The sequence below is a fragment of the Peromyscus californicus genome, unplaced genomic scaffold (genome assembly GCF_007827085.1).
Source record: "Peromyscus californicus insignis strain IS unplaced genomic scaffold, ASM782708v3 Scaffold_9__1_contigs__length_137607984, whole genome shotgun sequence".
NCBI classification, from domain to species: Eukaryota; Metazoa; Chordata; class Mammalia; order Rodentia; family Cricetidae; genus Peromyscus; species Peromyscus californicus.
The window spans coordinates 47,760,839-47,776,321 of record NW_026294617.1 but is presented as its reverse complement, the minus strand read 5'-3'; the positions used below and the strand labels follow the sequence as shown (position 1 = coordinate 47,776,321).

The window sequence follows — 15,483 nt, the reverse complement described above, 5'->3', positions numbered from 1 at the left end:
CTGAGGCTGGCCTGAATTTCTGATTCCTCTGTCTCTACCGCCTAAGCACTAGGATTAAAGATTTTCACCACCATCCCTGGCTTCCCTGATGCTTTCTTTAAAGGAGCTAGAACCTTGTTCATTCACGTATCTGTCAGGTAGTTATTACATGTCTATGCTGTAGAAGGGGATTTTTTTTTCAGGATATGCAAATTATATAAGACCTAGACCTTTTTTGTCCCTGACACCCTGGAAGAGACAGAAGCCACGTTTGTTAAAAGTCACCAGGACCACGTAGTACTCTCCCGGGAGAGGTTGGTGTCTGTTAACCACTGAAGTAAGGGAGGATGGGGGAGCGACTGTGGGGTTGACCACCACAGAGGAGTGAGCTGTAAGGGGATGGTCGGCAGAACACCGGACAGTTCCAGCAAGTGTGGTGTAGTGGGCAAGCACACTCCGGTGACGCTCTGGAGCCAGTCATGGTTTTAACTCTGGCCTCGTCACTCACTAGCTGTATGTCTGTGGACACAAGCCTCTCTGCGGTTCCAGTTTACTGTCTATGAAGTGATTATAACATTATCATCTTCACAGAATGTATAAAAATGCACGTAGTGTACCAGGCGCGGCTCTTAGCACAGGGAGCACAATGGACAGCAGCCGAGACGCTGTTAGTGTACTGCAGAGACGGAAAGGTCAGCATACATAATATCCAGCTTCCTGTCATGCTAAGCAGGAGCAAGAGAGATGTCCTGAAGTCTAGGGTCCTAATAAACCTCATCACCATCCCTTAAGCCCTCCTAGGGTGACCGAAACGGAGATTCACAGCTGGGCCAGGCACACGGATTATGAGACTGCCGAGTGTCCCGCCCTAAATGGAACATCTATATCATGTCCCCTCTGCCCGGGGTTCAGAGTTCATTGAGGCAGAGGGGGCAGAAGGAGTATAGGAGCCAGAGGTGGTGGATGACTAGCCGGGAACTGGTTTTTTGTTTCTGGTTGATTTTCTTTTGCACACAGCAGGACAGCTGCACATATGAACTCATGACAGTTGTGACAATGTGCACAGTGCCCGTGGAAGCTCAAGTCAGACAAAATTCAAGTCTGGAGGTGAGACGTGGCCATGATGTCTCACCCCTACCTGAGAAGCTATTGGCAACTGATAGCTGCTAGGAGGAAGTGAGTCAATTTCTGTAAGGGTGTGGCCCTTGGTAGTTAGACTGTGGTCCCAATGGATGACCTCACATCTAAGAGAATATGAGCAGCAGAAACTGGACTTGATGGGCATGGGGGGAGGGGAGCACAAGGTTGGGTAGGTAAGGTGATGGTTAATCTTGGCTGTCAACCTAACTATATCTGAGATATATACCCCAAACAGCTGGGCATGTGTGTGAGGGATTTTCTTGACTGGATTGTTTGAGGTGGGTAGACTCACCCTAAATCTAGGCCACACCTTCTGGTGACAGCCTTCACATATAAAAGGACATGGAAGAAGGAAGATTTTGCTTTTTGCCTACTTGCCTTCACTCTTGCTGGCAAGCTTATCTCTCCTGCTGCGGAGGCACTTCTTTGCTGGTATTAGAACCTATTTCTTTGGAAGACAATATAGACTGAAGACCACCTGGGACATCTAGCCTTGTAGACTGTACAGCTGATGGATTCTTGGCCTTTTCATTGGGAGATAGCCACTGTTGGACTAGCTGGACCACAGCTTTTAAGCCAGTCAAATAAATCATGTATGTATGTATATATGTATATATGCATATTCCCAATCAGTTCTGTTCCTCTAGAGAACTCTAACATATGCAGGATATCTGGGAGAGGTTGGGGGAGGAGATGAATATGATCAAAATATGCTGCATGAAATTCTCAAAGAATAAAAATATTTTAAAAAACACACCTTTGCCTAATTTTTGTAAATGAACAGAGTAAGTCAATTAATCTTAGAGATGGTGTGCACATTTGCTCGCAGAAAGAAGTGTGGTAGAGTGGGAGTGTGTGTGTCAGGTGTGAAGGAGGGGACAGAGGATAAGGTGATAGTGAAATTTCAAGAACACACGCTGGATACTAAGGTGGAGGTTCCGGGTGTATGTGTGTCCTGCCAGATTTAGCTATTGGGATTTTCAGTTTGGACTTAGTGTGGACTCTCAGGAGGAGATGAGGCCTACATAAATGAATGTCAGAGTGTTTCACTCATCTTGCCTGGAGCTCTCCAAAGCTTGATGGATGCTCCGAAAACATTGCTCCATTTCATCATCAGAAAACCCGGGCAACACTCATTTGAAACTGTTCTGCATCCCAGCAGGAACTGAAGTGAGGGGCTAGAATCCAGTCCCTTTGGTCTCAGCCATACAGCTTCCTGCTGTGTGACTCTAGTGTTCATTAGGCTGTCTCATTTTCCCATTGGGCAGAAGCTAAGCTGCAGTGAGCAAGGGTCACTCTGCAGATTCGAACACACAGCAGGGGTCCAGGCTGCTCAGCACACCACTGGGCCCTGAGGTAAGACAGTGAAGGCATTCTTGCCTTCCATAGGTAGGAAACTCTCAGATCTGATCCTCCTCCTCCTCAGAGTTTTGTCTCAGTATCACCTTACTGAACTACACGTGGTAACCCATGCCTGTAATTGAAGGACTTGGGAGGCAGAGGCAGGAGAATTGGGCCAGCCTGGGTTACCTGAAACTCCATCTCAAAAATGAATGAATTATTCACCTTAGTGGTTTCACATAGACCGCCCCACTTAAAGACACCCCCATTTCCTCATCTGCTTTATGCACCAACACAGTAGTCACCACCTTATGATTTACCACAGAACTCATTCATCTTTGATTGGTGCCTATTTACTCTATCTTCACCTCAACCAATTTCAGACTGTAAATTTCGTAAGGGTTTTGTGTGTGTGTGTGTGTGTGTGTGTGTGTGTGTGTGTACGGGGAGGGGAATAGGGTTTGTTGAATAAATAGCAGGCTCTTTTCCATCTCCACTTAGGATGGCCACTGAGTTGGGTGCTGAGGTATGGAAATAACCAGGACCAAGTTCTTGCCTCCGAACAGCTCACAGACAAGAAGGCAAGACAGGCAAGAGTCAGCTGTGTGCACTCATTTCACAGGGCGCCTGAAGAGACGTACTGAGGGTGCCTTTGCCCCAGTGGGACATGGAAGGCTTCCAACAGGACACGCCACGGTTGGATTTGAAAGGACACTACTTTTCACCCACTCCAGTGGAAATGACACTTGCAGAGGCACCAATATATCACTGGAGTTCACACTGGAGTGTTGGGAGTCTGGTAATGGCTGTAAGGGAGCAGAGGTCCAGTGATCAAATTGGACTTGAAACCAAAGAGGGCTGTCTTTGGTCCTTCTGGAATCTTTGGCCATTAAGAGTGGCAAATTAAGTCATCATCAATTAATAAGAAATGTACAGTCTAGGAATACAGACTAGGTAACAGTCATGTCACAGTGACCCCATGTGCTGCTGGGTAAGTGAATTTGCTCCCTAAAAACTCTCCAAGAAAGCACCTAGATCACTAAACAAGATGGTAGACTTCCTCCAAGAGGGCTCCCCGACTCACCAGCTCTCTTTATTCTCTTCCTCTCCTTGAGTTGGTAAGGCTTGTGATCATGAGACAAGGGAATGGCGTTCCCATCTTTGTCACACAAGACTCCTCGAGAATCACCAACATTGGCCACAGTCAGGTCCTTATCTGACAGGAGGGCAATCAAACACGTTGTGCCTGCAGGACAGAAGAGAGAGGCAGCGTGGGCAGGGGCAAGGTGCTGATGTTCCCTTGTTCCTCCTGATCACCAGACTCTTCCACCATTACAGCCTCTCTTGCTAGGAAGGAGATTTACTTCAGCTACTCCGGGAATGATCACGGTTCATTTCAACAACACTGATCAAATCTGACAGTCCATTTTCCTAACCGTGTTACACTGTCACTGAAATAGGCTAGAAGAACAGTATCATTTTCCTAAACCACTTTGCTTCTGCTACCCTTCATTTTAAAACACCACATTCAGAAGGATCAGGGGAGAATCAAAATCAGTTTGCAGCCCTAGACAATTGGTACCCGTTGTCAATTCTCATAGGGGCTCAGTGTCCGAGATGTCCCAGTGACAAGTGTGACGATGTTGAGACTGGGGATGGGGGACGGCTCCTGAGATAGAGGCAGATGTCAACAACCTATCCTGTGGCACTATGACAGAACCATTGGTGTCAGGAAAGGTCAAGCCCGAACACCACAGAAAGTCCCAGAGCAGAGACTGGACTTAGAAAAGGGCAGCCAGCCCCAGGTGAGAAGGGGCGGGCTATGAAGGTAGAAGCAGAGAAATCTCCAGGGAAGCTACAGGTGGGATAGAGGTGGTCAGAGCCACCAGCTTGCCTGAAGCCCACGCAAGACACACAAAGACATGCTTTCCTCCGTTGTTCTCTTTGAAATGAAAAAGAATAACAAAGAGAACGGAGCAATCTTTTGCCTCTTCCGCCCTGCCTGCCACTGTCCATGGTCAAGTGTCTGCTGAAATGCACGGCTCACACTCATTCCGCTCGGGCCTCAGATCGTCACTCCTTTACTTTTGAAAAGCACTCCCTGGTCGCCCTTAACAGTTCTTTCTCATTAGGAAAGTCATACTCCATAATAAAAATGTAAACTGCATCTAAATAACCTTTCATAGAACTACAACACAAGAGAGGACCCCATTCTTCAACAGAAAGAACAAACACAGGTTGATGAGAACAGGTTAGCTATGATAGTTAGCATATTCAGTTATGATTGTTTGACACCCTATTCTTTTTAAACTAAAGAAAATGATTGGGTGTGACTGGAGATGGTGGGGAGTGCAAGCAGTGTGGGTGCCCACAGAGGCTCCCCAGTAAGGCCTTACACAATCAAGGTCAGAGAATTTGAGCTTGCTTTACCCAGCAGGGCTGCATAATGGAATGATTTGGCCAGGTGCGTGGTTTGGAAGGGTCTGCACTTGCCTGTACGTTGTGCTTAGATCTCGAAAGGGGGGCGTCTTTTGTCTCTTCCTTTGGTAGTGTATAAAAAGTCCATTAAAATAAATCTCGAGGTGGTGACTGGGTATTGACTCAGGGCCCTCCCAAAGCTATGCTGTGTCTTTGTCTTTCTCTGTGTCTATATCTATATTTCTATCTAATACTTCCTCATTCCTCTCTTCTCACCCCAAGAACCCTTCGACAGATCGGAGCTGGACTCCAACAAAGCAGGTGCCAGTGCCCACCACAGCTCATGTGTGCAGGTCAGAGGGTAACTTTTGAGAGTGGGTTCTCTCCTTCCACCTTGCTGATTCAAGAGTGCTCTTGTTTCTGCTGGACTACTGACCTCTAAACTTCTGGCCAACTGGCCTCTGCCTTTCACTGTGTTGTACGAGTGCCAGTGTTATAGATATGTGCCACCATATCCTGCCTTTTCTGTGGGATCTGGGGATGTGACTCCGCTCACCAGTTGTGCATGGGAGGCCATCTCCCTGGCCACTAGAATTCTAAACACTACTTAACACAAAACTGGCTTGATTAAAAATGGCAGCCCATGAAAGCTGGGTTACTTTAGGATTACAATATTAAAAAATGTTATTAAAATGAGAGGGAGGGGGAGACTGAGTGAGAATATGACTAAATATGACTAATCCTAATCTCAGATGTTACCAAAGCAAACTTTTAAAAAACTGATTGTTTTATGTGCACGGGTGTTTTGCCTGCCTATATGGTGATGATGTGCCAGGTTTGTGCCTGGTGCCTGTGGAAGCCAAAAGAGGGCACCAGATGCCCTGGAACTGGAGTTACAGACAGTTGTGAACCACCATGTGGGTGCTGGGAATCGAACCCCAGTCCTCTGAAAGAGCAGCCAGTGTGACTGCTAAGTTATCTCTCCAACCCATCAAAAAAAAAATTTTTCCCTTTTACTGGAAACAGATTTTTTTCTCATATGATATATCCGTTTATGATCTCTCCCCCTGCTCATCCCAGCTCCTCCCCACCTCCCATCCCATAGAGATCCACTCCCTCTCTGCCTCTCGTAAGAAAACAAACAGGTTTCTATGGGAAAATAACAAAATAAAATACAATAAAACAAAACTAACACATCAGAGTAGGACAGAACAAGCAGAGAGAAAAGAGCCCAAGACAAGACACAAGAAACAGACACAGACACAGAGAGCCACTCATAAATATACACACATATATCATATATACACACATATATCTATCATATATACAGTTATACAATAAGACAAATTAACAAAACAAAACTAAAAAGCCTTGACACGATATCATGAGACAAGAAACCTCCAAAGATTGGGTTAAGATTGTTTTCTGGCATCTAGCTGGGCATGCAGCCTACCCTTAAGAGTAAGTAGTTTGTTTCCCCAGTGAGACTCCCTGGGGGAAAACTCAGTTTTCATCTGCCAGGGGTTATCAACTGGAGATAACTTCTGGGTTAGGGGTGGGGTGTGTGTCCACTTCTCCTTTCGGCTCCAGGACCCCAGCAGGTGCAGTCCTGTGCAGTCCTGTGCATGCCGCCTCAGTCTCTGTGAGTCCATATGTGCATAGATCTTGATTTCGAGGGCCTTGTTTCCTTGGTGTCCTCCATCCCCTCTGGCTCTTACACTCTTTTCTCCCCCTCTTCCGCAGGCAGGGTTCCTTGAGCCCTGAGGGAAGAGATTTAATGGGGACATTCTATTCAGGGCTGAGTGTCTCAAGGCCTCTCACTCTGCATAGTGTCTGGCGGTGGATTTCTGTATTTGTTTGCATCTACTGTGGAGGAAGCTTCTATGATAATGGCTGGAAAAGGCAGAATGTCATTAGGAGTCATTTTACTGCTACAATCTTTTAGTAGAACAGAAGTATTTGGTTTTTCCCAGGCCCCTGGGCTATCTAGTCTCAGGTTCTTGGTCCCCCAAGCAGTGTTGGGTTTGGGTTCCATCTCATGGAGTGGGCCTGAGGTCACATTGATTGGTTACCACGATAAGCTTGTCTCACCGTTACATTAGCATATCTTGCAGGTGGGAAACCCTTGTAGATCAAAGGGTCTCTAGCTAGGTTGGTGTTTACCTTTCTCCTTTGGTAGTATGCAGAGTACCTTCCAGTACCAAGAACAGTAGACCCTAGAGGTAAAGGCTCTAGATAGGCATCAGCTGGATTCCTCCAAGTTCAATAAATTGTGTACCTTTTGCCTTCAACTATATATGTCTTGCCATTAGTTTGTAGAGAATAATCTATAGCCTTGGCAAGAGATTGGGTTGTTTGGGGGGGGGGGTTCCCATGAGACCCTTTTGGCCAACAACTCAATTAGATGTTGTAGCTGAAGTTTTCTCCAGTCCTGCCTGGCCCATGATCAGGACAAATGTCTCTCACCCACCAGTCCTGCAGCCGCTCAGACCCAACCGAGTAAACACACAGAGACTTATATTGCTTATAAATTGTATGGGCATGGCAGGCTTCTTGCTATCTAGTTCTTCTATCTTAAATTAACCCATTTCTATTAATCTATAAGTTGGCACATGGCTCATGGCCTTCAGGTACCTTACATCTCACTTTTCATGGCGGTGGCTGGCAGCGTCTCTCTGCCTCAGCCTTCCACTTCCCAGAATTCTCCTCTCTCCTTGTCCCACCTATACTTCCTGCCTGGCTACTGGCAAATCAGTGTTTTATTTATTAACCAATCAGAGCAACACATTTAACATACAGAACATCCCACAGCAAGATGTAACCTATTCCCCATATTAGAAACTTTATTTAGTGACAAGAGATGTCCAGCTGGTGATCTGTCTCCCCTACATTTTGATGATTTCATTTAGTGACATACCTCAACATAATAAAGGCAGTTTACAGCAAGCCCATAACCAACATCAAATTAAATGGAGAGAAATTCAAAGCAATTCCACTAAAATCAAGAACAAGACAAGGTTGTCCACTCTTTCCATACCTATTCAATATAGTACTTGAAGTCTTAGCTAGAGCCATAAGATAACCGAAGGAGACCAAAAAGATACAAATTAGAAAGGAAGAAATCAAATATCTTTATTTGTAGATTATATGATAGTATATATAAGTGACCCAAAAGTTTCACTGGAGTACTCCTACAGCTGATAAACACATTCCACAAAGTAGCTGGATACAAAATTAACTCACAAAAATCAGTAGCCTTCCTATATACAAATGACAAATGGACTGAGAAAGAAATCAGGAAAGCAACACCTTTCCCAAAAGCCTCAAATAATATAAAATATCTTGGGGTAACTCTAACCAAGCAAGTGAAAGAACTTACATGATAAAAACTTTCAAACATTGAAGAAAGAACTTAAAGAAGATATCAGAAAATAGAAAGCATGCCCATGCTCATTGATTGGTAGGATTAATGTAATAAAAATGGTCATCCTACCAAAAGCAATCTACAGATTCAATGGAATCCCCATCAAAATTTCAACACAATTCTTCATAGATCCTGAAAGGAGAATTTTCAGTTTCATATGGAAACAGACAGACAAACAGACAGACAGACAGACAGACAGACAGACAGACAGACACACACACACACACACACACACACACACACACACACACACACACACCAAAATAGCTAAATCAATTCTGAATAATAAAAGAACTGCTGGAGGTATCACCACCTCTGATCTTAAATTGTACTACAGAGCTATAGTAATAAAACAGCATGGTACTGGCACAGAAACAGACATGATAAATGGGATTGAATGGAAGACCCAGACTCAAGTCCATACACCTATGTCCACGTGTTGTGTGTGTGTGTGTGTGTGTGTGTGTGTGTGTGTGTGTGTGTAAAGAGGTCAGAAATACACCCTGAAAAAAGAAAATATCTTCAACATATGGTGCTGGTCAAACTGGATGGCTGCACATACAAGAATCCAAATAGATCCCTACTTACCACCCTGCATAAAACTCAACTCCAAATGTATCAAAGACCTTAACATAAAATCAGATACACGGAACTTTCCAGAAGAGAAAGTGGAGAATAGCCTGGACTCGTTGGCACAGGAGAAGCCTTTCGGACCAGGGCCCTGTAGCACAGGCAGTAAGATCAACAATTAATAAAGGAGACCTCATGAAACTGAAGGGCTTCTGCATGGCAAAGGACACCCTCATTCAGACAAGGCAGCAGCCTACAGTGTGGGCAAGATTCTTACCAACTACACATCTGACAGATGGCTAACATAAAAAATATATATAAAGAACTCAAAAAAACTAGATATCAAGAAAACAAATAACCCAATTTAAAAACGGGGTGCAGACTGAAACGGAGATTCCTCAAAAGAGGAAACCCAAATGACTGTGGAACACTTAAAACAATGTCCAACATCTCTCTTTGTTAGGGATGGGGATACTGTGTCTGTGATGAAACATCATGACCTAAAGCAAGTGGGAGGAAAGGGTTTATTGGCTTCTGTTTCCACATCATTGTTCACCATAGAAGGAAGCCAGGACAGGAACTCAAACAGCACAGGAATCTGGATGCAGGAGCTGATGCAGAGGCTATGGAGGCGTATGCTTACTGGTTTGCTCCTTATGGCTTGCTCAGCCTGCTTTCTCATAGAACCTAGGACCACCAGCCCAGGGATGGCCACCACATTGACACTCCCCCATCAATCACTCATTACAAAAATACCCTACAGGGTTGTCTCCATCCAGTCTTATGGAAGCGTTTTCTCAACTGCAGCTCCTTCCTCTCAGATGCCTTTAGCTCGTGTCAAGTTGATATAAAATAAAACTATCCAGCATAACATCCTTAGCCATAGGAAAATGCAAATCAAAACTATTTTGAGATTTCATCTTACACCTGTCAGGATGGCCAAGATCAATAAAACAAATGACAGTTCATGCTGGTGAGACTGTGGAACAAGGGGAACACTCATCCATTGCTGCTGGGAGTGCAAACTTGTACAGCCACTGTGGAAAGCAGAGTGGCAGTTCCTCGGGAAGATGAGAATTGATCTGCTTCAAGATCCAGCTATACCACTCTTGGGCCTATACCCAAAGGATGCTTCATCCTACCTCAGGGACACTTGCTCAACCATGTTCACTGCTGTTCTATTCATTGGAAACAACCTAGATATCCATCAACAGATGAATGGATAAAGGAAATGTGGTGTGTTTATACAATAGAATATTACTCAGCCATTAAAGGGTAAAATAATGAAATTCACAGGTAAATGGATAGGACTAGAAAAAATCCTGGGTGACATAATCCAAACCCAGAAACATAAATATGGTATGGATCCACTTATACGTGGATGTTAGATGATAAATCTACGATGACCAAGCTACAATCAGTGGAACCACAGAAGGTAGGCACAGAGTAAGGAACTAGGGAGACAGCCAGATCTCTCTAAGGAAATAGAATAGATATATATGGATAGATGCAGGGGACTGGAATGGAAAGATCTAGTGTGGAGGGGAGGGTAGAGGGGTATGAGGGAAGGAATATGGGGAGAGACAGATAAAATTAAGGGCCATTTTAGGGGTAATATGGAAACTTAATACAATAGAAGCTTCCTAAAATATATACACATATGAAAATGAGCTAAATGAAACCACTGAAACAATTTTTAACATCCTATAAATCAACTCTCAGAAATCATTGCCCTTGAGTTTTTATATTGGTTGAATTTTATCTGTGACTACTTTTACTTTGTTCTAAGTGTCTGCTTGACTAAACTTATCCAATACAATCAGAGCAGAAACTCTTCTATGTGGCACATTAGAGTCTGAAAGGTAAAACAGAAGCATTTCTTTCCCGGATGCCACATGGCATGTGGACACATGTAATAGAACTTAGGGACCTATCTGCCCTTCTCCATGCTCAGGACAAGGATGTCCCCACTAATGGCTTCTACACTATTTAAATATATGCCATTAGCCTAGTTGACTTTCAGGTTCATCCCAGCTTCTTAGTCAGCAATTCCTTCCGCTGGTTTTACAGGGATCCAGGGAAGGGGGTCTACCTGGCAGGGGTCTGGGCCCTTTCCCAACCCCACTCCAGCCAGTACAGCTCTATATCTGTTTATCAGATTATTGAGCCATCAGATAAAGAGAAGAGTCAGCACTGCAGCTACGAAACAACCTGAGATTTTAGCCTGTCAATGATGGGTTTTCGGTAGTAGAGTATCATGTTGAGGAGTATTTGTTTAACAAGGCAAAGATGTGTTACATTTGTTTATGTTGAGGAGTATTACTTTAACTATGTGAAGGTATGTTACATTTGTTTGTGCTGCAATTGTTTAACTATGTAAAGATGTGTTGCATTTGTTTATGTTGCATTTGTTTAACTATGTAAAGATGTGTTGCTATTTCACCTTGCCTGCCTAAGGCGACTGATTGGTCTAACAGAAAGCTGACCAGCCACTAGCTAGGCAGAAAAGAGATAGGTGGGGCTGGTGGGCAGAGGATGAGAGGAGAAGAAAGAGAGAAGAGAATGGTTTAGAAGGAGAGAGACACACCTAGGGCCAGAAGCCTGGCAGCCGCCAGCCAGCCAGACAGGAGAAGCAGGAAAGCAGGACATAAAGAAAGAAGGATAAAAAGTCCAGAAGCAAGACATAGATGAAGAGAAACAGATTAAAATAAGAGCTGAGATAAGGCCACACATTCATAACTAACAGTAAGTCTCCGTATCATGGTTGGGAGCTGGTTGGTGGCCAAAAGAGAAGGCCTGCTACAGTGCCACAATGAGGCTTCTGTTTTGTAAGGTCACTCTGGTGACCACAGAAAAATAACCAGAAGCAGTGAGGACCGGCTGAGTTAATGAGGATCAGAATTAATATGGTAACCACTGGGACGGAGATGGCACACGGAGTTTAAACCAGATAGGGTAGGCCCATCAGGGAGGGAGGAAGGAAGAATGGGGCGTGGTTTAGAATAATGTCTCTATCTCCAGGCAGGAAACTGGGTGCTCCCTGGCACTCAGGGATGTTTACCGTGAGCTTCTGGGAAAGGCTTTTCGTTCACTGGCACATACAGAGCAGAGAAGGACCATTTCTTTGGCTCAGTGTTGTTGTGTGAGTGTTACTGAACAGAGACAGCTATCTTGCAACTGAGGGGACAATCTCAGCATGGAAGAGGAGTGGTCATTTCAGCCAGTGTGAGACTCAACAGTGGCGGATCTGCACCATCTGGCCCCATCCCAGACTGCACCAGTCTGTTCCGGCATGTGTTTGTTCTGTGAGATAATACAGGTCTTTTCTGTTTGCGTCACTTGACTCAGGTTCAAGATCTACCTGAGGGTGCAGGTTTCAGCAAGAGAGCAAGCTGCCTGCATCAGCAAGACAACCTTAGGCTTGGCCACAGATGGTTGTTTGCAGGTGGCAGAAACAGGGTTATAGGTGGAGCTCTGGATAACCAGAACGTGTTCAGTGTCCTCTCTACAGAAAAACACCACCACCACAAACCTGCCCACATCCTACACAGGGCCCGTGTGGATCTGGAGAAATGATCTGTGTAAACCAATGCAGAATGATCAGAAAGAAGTCAGGATGCTGCAGCACAAACAACATATTGTTCGGCCTTTGCAGTCTTCACCCAGAGTTACAAAATCATTTATAATATAATATTACTCAATAGGACAAACTACTCTGTTGCCAAGAAACTCCAGGAAAACACTTCCCAGGAGAAAATGCTTGCAACTGCACTTTCTTTGCTATGCTGGAAAAAATAACCTCTAATTTCTTGGTTATTAGTTTTGAGATAAATTGATTTATTCCATTTTGATACTATTTATCAAAACATCAGGGCATAACACTATTCTTTAATTTTGAACCTCAGGATATTTTCACATTAGCAATTTTGTTCTTCAAGAGATGGTTAATTGGGAGGGGATCTTTGAAACTTAATAACCTCACCTTATAGATTAAAAAAAAAATCTGAACCTGGATATAGTGGTACATCAGTGTAATTTCAGCATTCTAGAGGTAGAGGGAGGATAAACAGGAGTTCAAGGGCAACCTGAGCTACACAGTGAATTGGAGAGCAGCCTGCACTATAGAAGGCCCTGTCTCAAAGAATGGTAACAACAAAAACAGCAACACACATCTGGAAAAGCGAGTTTGCACAGTGTAGACTTCAAATCGTATACTGAGTGAAACCTGGTGAGCCACCTGACCTTTCTATTTGAGAAAATGGCACTAGCCAGAAGCCTGGGCAGCATGCTTGCTTTTCTCTGTTCCCCAATCGAGCTGTTTAGGGAGTCACTAAGTGCTCTTACCTCTAAAAAAAACCTACGCCTCCAGCTCTCTTGTGCTCACAGTACTGAGGCCGGTGGAGGCCGCTGTCACTTCAGTCGGCAGGCTACGCCAGGAGTCCAAGTGAGAAACAACAGTGACAGATCCTGCGTGATCTGGCCCATCCCAACCGTCTCATCATCACCTTCTCCCTTGTTCGGGGCTTGCCTTTGGTTGCTCACATCTGCCAAGCCTTTTGTCACTTGGGGCCTTTATACACACCGTGTTCCCTCTGCTGTTCCGTCCTTGACACTGGCTCTTGTTTGAGCTCAAGAAGGAGGTTTTCAGAGAGCCCTTTTCTGGTGGATTTATCACCTCTTTATTTATTGCTCTCTAACACAGCATTATGCAGATATCTTGTTTATTTATGTAAAGCACTGAATATCATTCTTGCCCTACAGAATATAAGCTTCCCAAGGATAAGGGATACTGCTTGTTTCCCTTAATCTGATGCTGCCTAGACTACTACAGGCACTCAATATTTGCTAAATAAACTAATTAAAAGACGGATGAATAAACAATCACCTAATATTGTGCTTATCATCTGATATCTTGTTCTGACAGGTTCGTCTAGTTCAATACCATACCGTACATGGCCTTGTAGACACTATCATTCAAGAAACCGCTCAGGCTCTTCCTTTGTTTGCTTGATTTGTTTTTACCCACTGCTCAAAACATGATCCCTCTCCTGTGTAGCTATGGCCCATGGTCCCATGCACGCTCTGATAGGTGGAGAGAACGTTCAATCCAGGTGTGGCCTCCATTCTTTCCTTTGGCCCAGGATCCTGGTTTCATGCAAAGGAACACAGATGGGACTCTTATTCTCCCCACGTGTTCCAAAGACACACATTCCAATCGAATGGTACAAGTGCATCACAGTGGATGTCACATGAACAATCTGTGTCCACTTTTGCAGTTCAACAAACCAGGGCTACTTTGTGTGTGGGGGACTAGTCTCCACCTTTATGACCAGGGTACTGTTGAGCAGGGAGAAGTGGGAAATGTTTAGACAATGAGAAGAAAGACAGAAACACAGGATAGCCTCAGGAGGGCCTGGGTCCAAACCCACCAGCCCCTTCTGTCTCTACTAAAGGGTTTTTAAAGGAATGCTAAGGGGTGGAGCAAAGGCCTCCCCCAACACAGCCAAGTGTAGACCATCCCAAACACCTGGTGACCATGCACGTGGTCAAGCCATCCCCTAATGCAGCCCTGCTGGGTAAAGTAAGCTCAGATCTCACTAGGCAACCTCTGTGGACCCCAACACCTGTGTTGTCCTAATTCTTCAAGTTTTCCTGCAGGAAAACACCAGTGCAAGCTACTCATGGTCTCCTCCTCCAAACTTGCATTCTCTCTCCTGAATTAACGCCTGGGACCCTGAAACACGGAGGCTTTTCAACACACGGATAAATGTTTCAGTTGGGTGATGGTAGGCACTTACTTTATCCAATGAATTGAGTTTCAAAATGTAATCCCAGTGATGTTTAAGCCCCTGACTATAAAGACTGTTTAGTTAGAAGTTTCTAAGTGAAATTCTAAGTGAAAGTCTGTGAGAGGCTCACAAACACATTGCTGCTGGTTTTCATGCCGGGCAGTGAGGGGACTCTTCTTCCCTTTATGCAGACTAGGATGGGAGAGAGCAGTGTCTTCTCCATCATCACATTGCGAGCTGATTAAATGATTATGTGCTCAATGATTAAACAGCCCAAACCGAGCAATCCCGAATATTTAGTCCACTTCTAACAGAAGAGTTTTGAAAACAGGAAGAGTTAACTAGGTGAGGGGAGTTTTGAAAACAGAGTTAACCAGGTGAGGGGATTTGACCCATTTGGTTTGCTCCTTTCAAACTTTGCTGTATTTAAGGCAAATTTTATACGCTATATAAAAGGACAGTTTAGCCGGGCGGTGGTGGCGCACGCCTTTAATCCCAGCACTCGGGAGGCAGAGCCAGGCGGATCTCTGTGAGTTCGAGGCTAGCCTGGGCTACCAAGTGAGTTCCAGGAAAGGCACAAAGCTACACAGAGAAACCCTGTCTCGAAAAACCAAAAAAAAAGGGACAGTTTATTCACAACAACAGTTCAGGAGGATATTTTCTGCGTAAACAAGGGAGTCGATACATAAAATGGGGGAGGAGGGAAGAGCCGATAGTTTGGGCTACAGAGAACGGTACGGCACAGATGGAAAAGGCCACAGCAATATCAGTGACAACGATAGTTCAAGTTCAGATTCAGACCCAACCGCCAGTGCCGAGCCA

The 15,483-nt window shown here is 44.6% G+C and overlaps 1 protein-coding gene across 1 annotated transcript in view; it reads right to left on the bottom strand.

Moving 5' to 3' along the window:
• Nucleotides 1-15,483, bottom strand: part of Ppm1l (protein phosphatase, Mg2+/Mn2+ dependent 1L) — a 297,332-nt gene that overhangs the window by 8,899 nt on the left and 272,950 nt on the right. The window contains exon 3 of the mRNA XM_052731965.1: nt 3,545-3,706. Within this exon, the coding sequence (XP_052587925.1) occupies nt 3,545-3,706 (162 nt within the window). The remainder of the gene's footprint in view (nt 1-3,544; nt 3,707-15,483) is intronic.